At 38.1% G+C, this 14,721-nt stretch overlaps 1 protein-coding gene across 2 annotated transcripts in view; it reads right to left on the bottom strand.

Annotated features, from left to right (window-relative positions):
• The window catches only part of creb3l3a (cAMP responsive element binding protein 3-like 3a), a 40,299-nt gene extending 25,957 nt beyond the window's left edge, over positions 1 to 14,342 (bottom strand). For both annotated transcript variants that reach the window (XM_061887915.1, XM_061887916.1), the window contains exon 1: positions 14,148 to 14,342. In XM_061887915.1, the coding sequence (XP_061743899.1) occupies positions 14,148 to 14,168 (21 nt within the window). In that variant the 5' untranslated portion in view covers positions 14,169 to 14,342. The remainder of the gene's footprint in view (positions 1 to 14,147) is intronic.
• Between the last annotated feature and the right edge of the window lie 379 nt (positions 14,343 to 14,721).

The following is a 14,721-nucleotide window of genomic DNA, read 5'->3' as shown; positions in this document are numbered from 1 at the left end:
CTATAACACTTGCAGCCCGCAGCTGTACAAGTCGACCACAGTAACTAATAATAAGCCAATGATATGACAATACAGTGATTACGTCATAGTCATTATAGTGAAAGAAAAAATGTATACCATATTTTTCGGAGTATAAACCGCTCCGGATTATAAATCGCACCTGCCGAAAATGCATAATAAAGAAGGAAAAAAACATATAACTCGCATTTTTGGGGGAAATTTATTTGATAAATCCCAACACCAAGAATAGACATTTAAAAAGCAATTTAAAATACATAAAGAATAGTGAACAGCAGGCTGAATAAGTGTACGTTATATGACGCATAAATAACTAACTGAGAAGGTGCTGTCAGGACTTTGACTTGGATTTGTTTTGCTTCTTCGATGCAGAGGGAATTTGGAACGAGCAAGGGGTGAATGTGACTAAATGGTTCATTTATTTATATACTATAATAAAAAAACAAAAAAACAAAGGGCGCTCACTAGGAGGTACGAATACTAGGCTACAAAATACAAACATGAAACAAAAATACTTGCTCGATGGCATGAATAATAATGAACTATCAACATAAAGAGCATGATGGCATGGCTAAGAAAAACTAAAACAAAACACTTACTGTGACAAAAACAAGGGACATGAACAGCGAGGTGCGTGGCAGGTGATCGAGGCATGAAGGATGTGCAGCATAGGTAATAAGTAGTATGCATAAGCACAAGTGAAGTGAATTATATTTATATAGCGCTTTTTCTCTAGTCACTCAAAGCGCTTTACATAGTGAAACCCAATATCTAAGTTACATTTAAACCAGTGTGGGTGGCACTGGGAGCAGGTGGGTAAAGTGTCTTGCCCAAAGACACAACGGCGGAAGCGGGGATCGAACTTGCAACCCTCAAGTTGCTGGCAAGGCCACTCTACCAACCGAGCGATACCGCCACAACAAGCATAAGCAGCAAAGTTAACAGGATGAGGACAGAAACAGAATGGTATAAATAGCAGCTATGATGAATAGTGGCAAACAGGTGTGAGGCTGAGAACAGGGACCTGACTAGGAGACCAGGTTAAAAAAATGGGTTGGCATGGAGACGAAAACAAATCAGGAAGTGCAAAGACAGAACTAAATGTCCAAAAAACTAAACATAACATGACCAAACACAAACCCAGATTAACAGGCATGACAGGTGCCTGGTATGTTGACGTAACATATCATGGTAAGAGTCAGAAAATGCTATAAGTTTACCAAACAATCTGTCACTCCTAATCGCTAAATCCGATGAAATCTTATACGTCTAGTCTCTTACGTGAATGAGCTAAATAATCTTATGTGGTATTTTTCGGTATTGTGTTAATCATTTCACACATAAGTCGCTCCTGAGTATAAGTCGCACCGCCGCCCAAACTATGAAAAAAACTGCGACTTATAGTCCGAAAAATACGGTGCATACTTAATTCGCTGCGATGTACTGAAAAAGTGAAAGTGAGATTGATAGAATTGTTTTACCAACCATACCAGTCACATTCTGAGCTGTATCAAACATTGTTTTTGCACTGGGGTTAATTATATATTTTATTTTCTTGGAAGTAGCATGTGTTTGCATTTGGTCACGTAATCCGTTAAAAGCAGTCTTCTACTAAGGACAAAGTGCACGTGTCCTTCCGCAGTGCTGCAGGCAATTCCCAAAAAAGTGGAAATCCCACAAGAAAGTAGGTGTCGGGTTTAGGAAGAAGATTAAAGACATTAGCAACATCTGGTAGAAAGTCCACACATAGGGGCAGAGGATAGTGGTCGGAGGTCTCCGGACCCAAATCGATCACAGGAGTTAGATGGTCCAGTCAAGTGCTAAATTGAGTGTATGCAGACTGTCTGGCGTCAAGATTTGACCAACAAGGAGAGGTTTGCAAGAAATGGTATCTAAACACGATGTTCCGACAAGACAGCGTAATGAAGAGATTTGATACACTTCTTCTCCTAGAGCTGCAGCTCTAGTCGGACAGCAGAATGAAGAGATTTGATACACTTCTTCTCCTAGAGCTGCAGCTCTAGTCCGAGCCTCGATGAAAAAAAATGAAGCTTTTTGTTCGACGATTCCTCTTGGTGTCTCCTTGGCTCATCACCCATCACATGACCATCAAATATACAACAGTAATTGTATATTTACAGTATGTATGTATGTATGTACAGTGAATGTACATGTACAATATGTATTTTTGTACAGTGAATGTTTAAGTACAGTATGTGTAAATGTACAGTGAATGTATGTGTACAGTACATGTATATGTGTGTACATATACAAGTACATATACATACATACACTCATGCATAAAATCACGTTTCATCACATATATTAACGTTGTTGCCCTAGGGCAGGGGTCGGGAACCTTTTTGACTGAGAGAGCCAAGAAGCCAAATATTTTAAAATGTATTTCCCCAAGAGCCATATAATATTTTTTTTAACACTGAACACAACTAAACACGTGCATTTTTAAGTAAGACCAACATTTCCAAAGTATAATAGGTCTCTTATTCTTTGTATTAACATTGTTATTCTGAAGTTAACTGTGGAGGGGGCGTGGCCTGCGGGCCTGCAGCAAAGCGGGATGTTGCCTGGACCGGCCTCGAAATCAGCGACAGGTGCGTAGAAGGTCCAGCTGGGCCTTTTTATCTAATCACTTGTCGCTCTGTTATAAGCAGTAGCCAGGAGGAGGGACAGGGTTGGGACTGGAGCCAGAGCACAAGTGAGGACGAAAGAGAAAAAGACAATTGCTTGAAAGCAACTGAGAGACTAATTGAAAAAACAACAACAATATTTTAACCCTAAAACAGGCTCTCATGTCTGTGCTTGGTGGTCTGAAGAACACCCAGGAGGGCAAGCCCAACACTAACCAATAATAAATAAATGACTTCTTACCATTAACGCAACTTCTTGAACATAAAAATGCATGAGAATGTTTTATATTTTGAATGTTATTTTTAACACTATGATTGCAAGTGGAATTATTCATTACTTATCGTGTTAAGCAATGTCAACTCAGATTTATCGGGGAGCCAGATGCAGTCGAGCCATAGGTTCCCTATTCCTGCCCTAGAGGAAACTGGGTAACACATGGACATTGACAAAGCTTAAACTATTGTTACTATAACAATCTACAAGGTTAATATGTTTGGCTCCTCTTCCTTCCCCTCCATTCATCTGCTTTCTTTCGTATTTCAGGTTATCATGACATACTGTATATGTAAAAGTCTTTGGCGTGGCAAAAATCTAGTGGGCATGGCAAAAACGAAAAAAAAAAGAAATTGTCGCTTATAGACTTAGACTTAAACAAACTATTGATCCACCAGGGAAATTGTTACAAAGGATGGAAAGGATAATGCAGGTATAAAGTAGACTAAAAATGTACCATAGCAGCAATATAAAATATAACATATGTAATACTTACATATCATATATACAGTCTATAACAGGGGTAGGGAACCTATGGCTCTAGAGCCAGATGTGGCTCTTTTGATGACTGCATCTGGCTCTCTGATATATCTGAACTGACATTGCTTAACGCGATAAGTAATGAATAATTCCACTTGTAATCACAGTGTTAAAAATAATGTTCAAAATATAAAACATTCTCATGCATTTTTAATCCATCTATCCGTTTTCTACAGCACCTGTTCAAGAAGTTGCGTTAATGGTAAGAAGTTATTTATTTATTATTGGTTAGTGTGGGGCTTGCCCTCCTGGGGGTTCTTCAGACCCCCAAGCACCGACATGAGAGCCTGTTTCAGGGTTACAATATTGTTTTATTTTTCATTAAGTTGCTTTCCAGCAATAGTATTTCCAGCCCCAACCCAGTCTCTCCTCCTGGCTGCTGCTTATAAGAGAGCGACAGGTGAATAGATAACAAGGCCCAGGTGGGCAATCTACGTGCCTGTCGCTGCAGGCCCGCAGGCCACGCCCCCTCCACAGTTAGCTTCAGAATAACAATGTTATTACAAAGAATAAGAGACTTATTACACTTTAGAAATGTCGGTCTTACTTAAAAATGCATGTGTTTAGTTGTGTTCAGTGTTAAAAAAAATATTATATGGCTCTTACGGAAATATATTTTAAAATATTTGGCTTTTTGGCTCTCTCAGCCAAATAGGTTCCCGACCCCTGGTCTATAATATATACTGATATATTATATGTTTATATAATATATACAACATAACAAATCACAATTACCATGTTTATTGATACAGTGAATTAGGCTGAGAAACACCACAATATAAAGAGGATTAATAAGAGATAGAAACAGGTGAGAACACTAATCACGAAACAGAAGTGTCTAAATAGATCACCTAGCAACAAGCTAAAAAAAAGTGCACTAAAACAGAAGTAGATTTAAACATAGGAGAACCACGACAAACATAAAAAATTAGGCCTATGCATGTGTTAAAAACAAGGCAGTGTTTTTTTTTATCAAGGATATTCAATAGTTTTGCCACCGAAAAATTACACACTGTTTGAACAGTAACACTGTGTTTGAATATAGGAACATAAATCAGTTTACTTTAATCAAGTAATTCTTTGGCGTACCACAGTTTGAGAATCACTGCACTATAAGCTCGTTCATAGATGAATACGATAACTCCTGCGAGGAAGTCAACATATTTTATATATTCACCTTAGTGAACGTATAACGTGTCATTGAGCCAGGTGGTAGCCAAAGGTTAATTCGATGGTTTGATGGTATGAATAACAATGTCAATGTCTCCAGAAATAATAATGAATGCAGTTCCTTATAAAACAGTGGGTTGCTGCATGACTCAGGAACGATCAAGAATAAAGTCACCATGGTACTTAAAGTGCTTTAGTGCTAAAGGGCAAGTGTGCTAAATTGTCGCTTAGGGAAGAAAGTACACACACCCGTGGCTTAGTAAGTTTAAGTGCTGCTATCATTGCACAAAGTAAAGTAGGAAGGTGCATATGGCCCCATTTGTCACGGTTTACCTGACACATGAAACATGACAAATTGAGTCAATTTACAGCTTTTTTTGTGTGACTTCCATCAAGATTATGGGACTAATTTTGAATTACTTACCAAGGCTGAGATCCAAGGCAGGTAGGGCTTCTTAAAGATAACTTCTTAAAATATTACAGAAAAAAACATTTAGGGACTCTAAAGTTCTTATTCATACAAGATTGAGGGCAGCAATTAATCAAGGATCAAGACACGGCCGTGCCCTCTGACCTCACCCCCCACCTTCAAAGGAGGTGACCACATACCACTTCCTGTTACTTTGACGCTTCTTCTACCACCAGTGTTCATCATTTACATGACGTGATCGCCAAACTACTTTTGGCGATCACTTCAGGATAACCTAAAAGATCCAGTGTGCTTACAGTTCAAAGATGGCTCACCAGGTCACCTGACCTACTCTCGCTCGGCACACAGTTATCAAAACTAATTATGTGAACATGCGTGAGTGTCCACTTTAGTCAACAACAGGCAGTAGAGTGTTGACTATCTTAATGTGTTTTGTGGAAATTAAACTTTAACCACCGCATTTGTTGCTGTTTAGCGTGGCGCTTTCCATCATTTTCGGCAGACTGCATTACAAAACGGTTATGCCCCGTCTTCCTCTCACACGAATCCCTTCCCTGCTGCATTTAGCATAAACCAATGCATGGAAAACTGCAGCAAAAAAAGAATGATGTTTAAAATATTGCACACAATATAAATACCGTATTTTTCGGACTATAAGTCACAGTCTTCTCCACAGTCCAGCAGGGGGTGAGACCCGGCCAGACCAAAGAAAACAAAAACAAAAAACTAATAAAACATTTTTTTAATATTATTATTATTTTTTTAATAGTTTGGCCAAGTCTCACCCCCGGCCAAACTACATAAAAAAAAAAAAAAGCGACTTATAGTCCTAAAAATACGGTAAGTAACGTTTACAATACAAAATAGATATCCGTAGAATTAGAAGGCCGGATAAATCTATAGAAACTAATGGCAAATATTTATTGTTTTATTATAAATGTATATGCGCTTGTCCTTGGCTATGGCGTATCACGTGTAACGCATCAGATACCAAAAAATAAGCCAACAATCTAGCAAAAATTAGTAAAGAACAAACGTGATTGAATAGCTATTTTGCACAGAGAAGAAGGTCTGGGCTCCTTTAAATTCAGCAGTATGGTGAGTTGTATTTTAATGCACTTTTTTTTGCTGTAATTATCTGCCAAAACTGGAAGGGTGGCCGGTAAAAATAATGCCTAAATTAAAACGGTGTCTGGTTCAAAAAAGTTTGGGGACTCCTGCTTTAAAGGACACAAGCATTGTGCTGTTTATAAGGACCTACTACAAAAATGTTAGACAAAGATCTTCTACGGTATGTATCATGAGCAGGGCTGCAGCTATCGATTATTTTAGTAATCAAATAATCAGATAAAACACTTTATAGCCACAATGCATATTTTAGGGAAAATAATTTATACAAGCAAATATTTTTTAACATGCCATAACCTTCATTATTGTTAAATGAATAATCAAGAAATCTATCGATTAGTTTGTTTGACCAACCAAGTAATGGAATAAAACACTTTATAGCATCAATGCGTATTTCAGGGAAATAGTTGAAATGAACAAATATTTTTCTAATTCCCATGACATTCATTGTTCTAAAAAAAAGAATAATCAAGTTATCTATCGATTAGTTTGTTTGAATAATCAATTAATCGGATAAAAGACTTAATAGCATCAATGCATATTTTCGGGAAATAGTTAAAATAAACAAAAATCTTTTAACTTGCAGTAACCTTCATTCGTTTTTTTTTTCTAATAAACGCACATCACTGAAATTAAACTTAACCTTGTTGCATTTATAAAACAAACAATCTTTGCTCACTGCTACTCACACACCAGCGCTCTCATGTGTGTCAGCATATTTAAAACTCTGGTCCCCATTTGATCAATATTTATTAGTTGCACTCATTAAACAATTAATCGTACTAATAGAACACCAATGAAATAGGTTTTCTAATGCAGTGGTTCTCAAATGGGGGTACGCTCACCCCTTAAGGTACTTGAAGGTATGCCAAGGGGTACGTGAGATTTTTTTAAAATAGCAACAATTCAAAAATCTTTTATAAATCTATTTATTGAATAATACTTCAACAAAATATGAATGTAAGTTCATAAACTGTGAAAGGAAATGCAACAATGCAATATTTAGTGTTGACAGCTAGATTTTTTGTGGACATGTTCCATAAATATTGATGTTAAAGATTTCTTTTTTTGTGAATAAATATTTAGAATTAAGTTCATGAATCCAGATGGATCTTTATTACAATCCCCAAAGAGGGCACTTTAAGTTGATGATTACTTCTATGTGTAGAAATCGTTATTTATAATTAAATTACTTGTTTATTTTTCAACAAGTTTTTAGTTATTTTTACATCTTTTTATACAGTTTAATAAATCAGAAACTGATGACATAGCGCTGTATTTTACTTCTTTATCTCTTTTTTTCAACCAAAAATGCTTTGCTCTGATTAGGGGGTACTTGCCTCCCGCCCGATTGTAGCTGAGATAGGCGCCAGCGCCCCCCGCGACCCCAAAAGGGAATAAGCGGTAGAAAATGGATGGATGGATGAATTAAAAAAAAAAAATTCACAGGGGGTACATCACTGAAAAAATGTTGAGAACCACTGTTCTAATGGATTCCATTGATTATTCGTTATAGCCTGGTGTAACTCAAAAAAACAAAACAAAAAAAAAAACACCAATCAAAGATCCTCTATAAGACAGGATTGCTATGCTCTTTTTAAGAACCTGCTGTAAAATGTTGGTCAAAAAATATTTATAATAGTAGTAATAATAATAATAATAATTTAGATATAGTATATAACAAAGAGTACTTTGCTTTTTTAAGAGAAGGACTAAAAAAAAAACGGTCAAAGATCCTCTATATCACAGTGGTTGTAGTAAAGGCCACGAAAGGCGAGAAATATCTTTTGTCAAGAACGCACTTTCTTACTGAATGTATTTTATTTAACATGACAAAAAAATGTATCTCATGCAAATGCATACCTTCTTAACTCCAATGTACTCTGATCATGAGGTACTCCAATCATTGTTTTGGTTATCAAGGGTATCTCAACTCAGAGGGCCCCTACTTAAAAAGGTTTTGAGATAAGAACTGTCATGCTTAAAGTTGCAAGCAAACATGTGAGTCACAAATATCCCTACCAAATTTCACTGTGAATCCCATAAGATTCGACCAAATCATCTGCTCGCTGGCATTAGTTAAGTGGTGTCAAAATCAAGAATGAATTATCTACGGCCCCCGGGATGATATTTGATTAGTATTAGAAGCGGCCCGCAGGCCACAACCGCCTGTTGCTATTTTGCACGCACAAATACTCCATTCCCCACAACGCAAGTCGTTTTGATAACTGACACCTTAATTATAATATTTGAATGATGATAAATGAATGTGTTGTGGCAGTATGCAGATTACACCAATGCGGCAGTTTCTGGGAACAATCGGTTGCTTTTGTAAACATTTTTAACAAATTGCCAACGTTAGTTATGTCTTGTCTTTGTTTCTTCTGCATGTCTTATTTTGAAAAGTAACTCCTCTCGTTTCAGGTCACTTGCCCTTCCTTTTGTGTCATCGTCTGACGTCATCCCTGATCCCTGAATGTTTCCACCTGTTCCCCATTACCCTCATGTGTCTTATAAGCCCACGCCTCCCTTTGTTCTGTGCCGGATTGTCTCGTTTATTCGTGCCTCTCTAGCTTCCTGTCCATGCCTTGCCTCGTCTTGTCTTTGAATATCCTAATCCTGAATTCCTTCGTTGATATTTTGAGTTTTCGTTTTCTCCTGCTCTGCAGAGTGATTTTGTGTTATTTAGTTTTACAGCCGAAGTGGTGAATTTTCAGTTTTTCTTACAGTTAATCCTTTTCCTCAATTTTTTGAGTGAAATTTTTTGTTAACCTTTCTTTTTTAGATTAGAGACAGTGTAGAAGTTTCATAGCCATTGTTTCTCCATGTTTACCATGAATTGATTAACGTGGACCCCGACTTAAACAAGTTGCAAAACTTATTCTACTAATAAAAGTATCAATCAATCAATCAATCAATCCAAATCTCCCTCCTGTTGGAGCGTTTTTTGTTGAAAAAATTTCATAGAATATACGGCGCCAAGTATAATTAGTTATTGTTTTTCTATTTTCCTCCTTTCGGAATGATTTTCGGTTGTTCCCTTTTGTGGAACCTTTATCGCCGACTAGTTTAGTAATAGTCTATATTGAATTGCCCTGACTCTGGAGGTGAAAGGAAGCTTTCAAAATAAAAGCCTTCCGAAATAATCCCTACTCTGTATCTGAGTCCTATCTTTTGACCAAGCCTGAGAGTTAGAACGCTAAACAGGAAGTGCTTGAAGTTTAAAGGCTTTGCAAAAACACTGAGACAAAGTCTAAAAGTTCATTGTGTTCTTCATGGTGTTTTTGAAACTGCATCAATTTGTTTTCCTCATACGTCATGTGTTTTGCCACATGGTGTAAGAGTATGTACATTTTCAGAATGTACTTGTTCTATTTTTGGCCAAAGAAAGACAAATAAAAAATAATCTGAAGTTGTCCGTATTTTTAAGTTCTTATGCCATGATTTAAACACCCCTTAGTTTATAGCTAAAGATCGACATAACTTTGTTTTGCAAGAACAGGAAGGAAATTAGTGTGAAGGACAGTGCCTTAGAAGAAGAAGAAGTGGATAATATTGATTTAAAAAAATAAATAAATAAATCAACAAAAATATGACAGAACGTCGCAAACTTAGTAAAGCTGGACAAGTATCACAGCTAGTCTGCATAATATTTAGGCAGAATGAGTCTAACGCCAGCCAAGGATATTAAAATAATATATAAACAGCGGACATTTATCTATGAAAATATGGAAAAGCTGCAGATGATGTGTTTGATGAAGAAACAGCTTTAAGGAGATACAGTAAAAGTCTGCTTTCCAAAGTAAAGGCTGAACATTTACATTACATAAACACTACTGTACTGCACAATACATTGCACTGTATTGTGTTTACACAATATATTATTCAAAAAATAAATGTCACATGTTAATATGGTGCTTTTTTTTCAGGGGATGGGGGCAAACAACACTTTAATGGATTTAAATTATTTTCAACCCGAGACGTTGATTTGGGCTTCACGGTGGCAGAGGGGTTAGTGCGTCTGCCTCACAATACGAAGGTCCTGCAGTCCTGGGTTCAAATCCAGGCTCGGGATCTTTCTGTGTGGAGTTTGCATGTTCTCCCCGTGAATGCGTGGGTTCCCTCCGGGTACTCCGGCTTCCTCCCACTTCCAAAGACATGCACCTGGGGATAGGTTGATTGGCAACACTAAATTGGCCCTAGTGTTTGAATGTGAGTGTGAATGTTGTCTGTCTATCTGTGTTGGCCCTGCGATGAGGTGGCGACTTGTCCAGGGTGTACCCCGCCTTCCGCCCGATTGTAGCTGAGATAGGCGCCAGCGCCCCCCGCGTCCCCAAAAGGGAATAAGCGGTAGAAAATGGATGGATGGATGGACGTTGATTTGAGTGTTTTGAGTTAAGAGCCACAGAACCAATTAAGTTGAAGTACTGCTCTATTTAAATAGCTGCTTGTCACATTGACTTATGATTTCAAAGCAAGTTATCAATCAATGTATTAGTAAAACAATATAAATAGTTCAAACATAATTGCCTATGCAAATTGTGTAACATGTCTATATTCATATACAGTCGTGGTCAAACAAATTACATACACTTGTAAGGAACATAATGTCATGGCTGTCTTGAGTTTTTAATCATTTATACAACTCTTATTTTTTGTGATAGAGTAATTGGAGCACATACTTGTTGGTCACAAAAAACATTCATGAAGTCTGGTTCTTTTATGAATTTATTATGGGTCTACTGAAAATGTGACCAAATCTGCTCGGTCAATAATTGAGCTGTCTGGCCACAATACCCAGCAAGATGTTTGGTGGAGAAAAAGGTGAGGCCTTTAATCCAAGGAACACCAATCCTACAGTCAAGCATGGTGGTGGTAGTATTATGCTCTTGGCCTGTTTTGTTGCCAATAGCAGAGAGTAACTGGGACAGTGAAAAAGGAGGATTACCTCCAAATTCTTCAGGACAACCTAAAATCATCAGCTCGGAGGTTGGGTCTTGGGCGCAGTTGGGTGTTCCAACAGGACGATGACCCCCAACACACGTCAAAAGTGGTAAAGGAATGGCTAAATCAGGCTTGAATTAATGTTTTAGAATGGCCTTCCCATAGTCCTGACTTAAACGTGTGGACAATGCTGAAGAAACAAGTCCATGTCAGAAAAACAACAAATTTAGCTGAACTGCACTAATTTTGTCGAGAGAAGTGGTCAAAAATTGAACCATAAGCTTATGGATGGCTACCAAAAGCACCTTATTGCAGTAAAACTTTCCAAGGGACATGTAACCAAATATTAACATTGCTGTATGTATACGTTTTTAAATTTTTTCATCATTTTTCATTTATTTCAGGCAATGACATAAAAAAAAGTACACAGTTGACACCACACAATAATATAAATGAATATAGTGCAAAACTGGATCGGTTCGCAGCCGACTGTGAAGGGACTGGGATGAGAAACAGCACCTCCAAGTCCGAGTCCATGGTTCTCGCCCGGAAAAGGGTGGAGTGCCATCTCCGGGTTGGGGAAGAGACCCTGCCCCTAGTGGAGGAGTTCAAGTACCTCGGAGTCCTGTTCACGAGGGAGGGAAGAGTGGATCGCGAGATCGACAGGCGGATCGGTGCGGCGTCTTCAGTAATGCGGACGCTGTATCGATCAGTTGTGGTGAAGAAGGAGCTGAGCCGGAAGGCAAAGCTCTCAATTTACCGGTCGATCTACGTTCCCATCCTCACCTATGGTAATGAGGGCTCTGGGTTATGACCAAAAGAACAAGATCACGGGTACAAGCGGCCGAAATGAGTTTCCTCCACCGGGTGGTAGGGCTCTCCCTTAGAGATAGGGTGAGAAGCATCCAGGAGGAACTCAAAGTAAAGCCGCTGCTCCTCCACATCGAGAGGAGCCAGATGAGGTGGTTCGGCCATCTGGTCAGGATGCCACCCGAGGTGTTTAAGGCACGTCCAACCGGTAGGAGGCCACGGGGAAGACCCAGGACACGTTGGGAAGACTATGTCTACCAGCTGGCCTGGGAACGCCTCAGGATCCCCCGGGTAGAGCTGGACGAAGTGGCTGGGGAAAGCAAAGTTTGGGCTTCCTTGTTTAGGCTGCTGACCCCGCGACCCGACCTCGGATAAGCGGAAGAAGAATGTTGGATGGATGGATTGTGCAAAAGGTAATGTACAGTATACAATGCATTATTGTCCAGTTTTGTCTGAAAGGGAGTAGGAAGAAGATCATTTATTTAATCCCACCCTAAATTCTTAATTCAGTGATTAATTCATTGAGTTTCACTGTTATTTTGTTTAAGGATTATAATACAAATGGTGTATCATGGTGGCGTTACCACAGGTAACAATAATTATTACACTGTAACAATAATTTGTATCAATAATGTAGGAAGAATGAATATACTAGGGCTGTGAATCTTTGGGTGTCCCACGATTCGATTCAATATCGATTTTTGGGGTCAGGATTCGATAATATATCGATTTTTTCAATTCGATTCGATTCTCGATTCAAAAACGATATTTTTCCGATTCAAAACGATTCTGTATTCATTCAATACATAGGATTTCAGCAGGATCTACCCCAGTCTGCTGACATGCTAGCATAGTAGATTTTTTTTTAAAAAAGCTTTTATAATTGTAAACGACAATGTTTTATCAACTGATTGCAATAATTTAAATTTATTTTAACTATTAAACGAACCAAAAATATGACTTATTTTATATTTGTGAAAACATTGGACACAGTGTGTTGTCAAGCTTATGAGATGCGATGCAAGTGTAAGCCACTGTGACACTATTGTTCTTTTTTTATTTTTATAAATGTCTAAAAATAATGTCATTGAGGGATTTTTAATCACTGCTATGCTGAAATCATAACTAATATTGATACTGTTGTTGATAATATTCATTTTTGTTTCACTACTTTTGTTTTTGTTCTGTGTCGTGTTTGTGTCTCCTCTCAATTGCTCTGTTTATTGCAGTTCTGAGTGTTGCTGGGTCAGGTTTGGTTTTGGAATTGGATTGCATTGTTATGGTATTGCTGTGTAGTCGTTTGTTGGATTGATTAAAAAAAATGTATAGAAAAATTGATTTTTTAAAAATGAGAATTGATTCTGAATCGCACAACGTATTCGAATCGATTTTTTTCCCCACACCCCTAGAATATACCAACAATGGTAATAGACAACATAGCAATAATGGCAAGGAACCATTGAGCACATGTTAACACTTTGAGACAAAGTACGACGACAGGTAAAATTAAAGACCCTCATCTCTATATTTGAACCAGACCCCATGTTTGTAAAATAGTTAAAATCGAATAATAGTTTGACATTGCTTTTGTTGTAAGTTCAGTTTGTTCCATAGTTTTACTCGGCATACAGACACTCTAAAACGTTCTCGGCAATGAGAAATATGACCCAGCAGATTTGGTCACATTTTCAGTAGACCCATAATAAATTCGTAATAGAACCAAACTTCATGACTGTTTTTTTGTGACCAACAAGTATGTCCTCCAATAACTCTATCACAAAAAAATAAGAGTTGTAGAAATGATTGGAAGCTAAAGACAGTCATGACATAATGGCCTTACTAAGAGCAGCCGTGATTGCAATGTGGCCCTCAATAAAAACTGTTATTAGGGACAAACTGCAACAAAAACTAGTCAAATATCCTTTATAAAATAAGTGTTTTTAGAACAAACAAGTCCAAAAAAATCTTTCTAGTCTGCTGTGTAAATGTTAGTTTGAACTAGCGGGCCGGTCTGATATCATTTGCGTGCCGTATTTGGCCGAGTGGCCACCAGTTGAATCGCCCTACTGCAGCGTAAACAGAAACAACACGATACATTGCATAATTAGCATATCCAAGACTTTTAACAGTGTGAACAACAATTTGGTTGGAAATATGACTATTATTGATTGCATTGACTATTTACCTGATCAGGGTAGTGTTCCATGGTTTCCTTGCTTGGGTGGCAAAACCCCAAGACAAAACCCCCCAGCCAAAATATCCCGTTTTGGACGATCTTTTGTCTCCGGAGAGTTTCTTTGGTTTCACTCAGCTGAGCTCCTCTGCGGGTCCAAAGTTGAAACTCCAACACAACACACCCAGTTGCAACCAGACTGCTTTGCCCTCATTGGCTCATGGCAGCTTTGAGCACACAACATGGCGGCTCTATCTGGAGAGCGTCTCCACTTTAAAATGAATCACATCAGAGAGGTCAAAGTCTGGCGCTACTTTTATTTTTTTATACGTGCTTATTGACATGCGGCCATTTGACCTTCCCCATATGGACAGTCGCGATCAAAAGTTTACATACACTTGTACAGAACATAATGTCATGGCTGTCTTGAGTTTCCAGTACCTTCTACAACTCTTATTTTTTTGTGATGGAGTGATTGGAGCACATACTTGTTGGTCACAAAAAACATTGTATCAATCCCAGGAACACCATGCCCACCGTCGAGTATGGTGGTGGTAGTATTGTGCTCTGGGTGTTACGCTTGTGT

Source organism: Nerophis ophidion, linkage group LG26, assembly GCF_033978795.1.
Source record: "Nerophis ophidion isolate RoL-2023_Sa linkage group LG26, RoL_Noph_v1.0, whole genome shotgun sequence".
In the NCBI taxonomy this organism is placed as follows: domain Eukaryota; kingdom Metazoa; phylum Chordata; class Actinopteri; order Syngnathiformes; family Syngnathidae; genus Nerophis; species Nerophis ophidion.
This window is presented reverse-complemented; position numbering and strand designations above follow the sequence as displayed.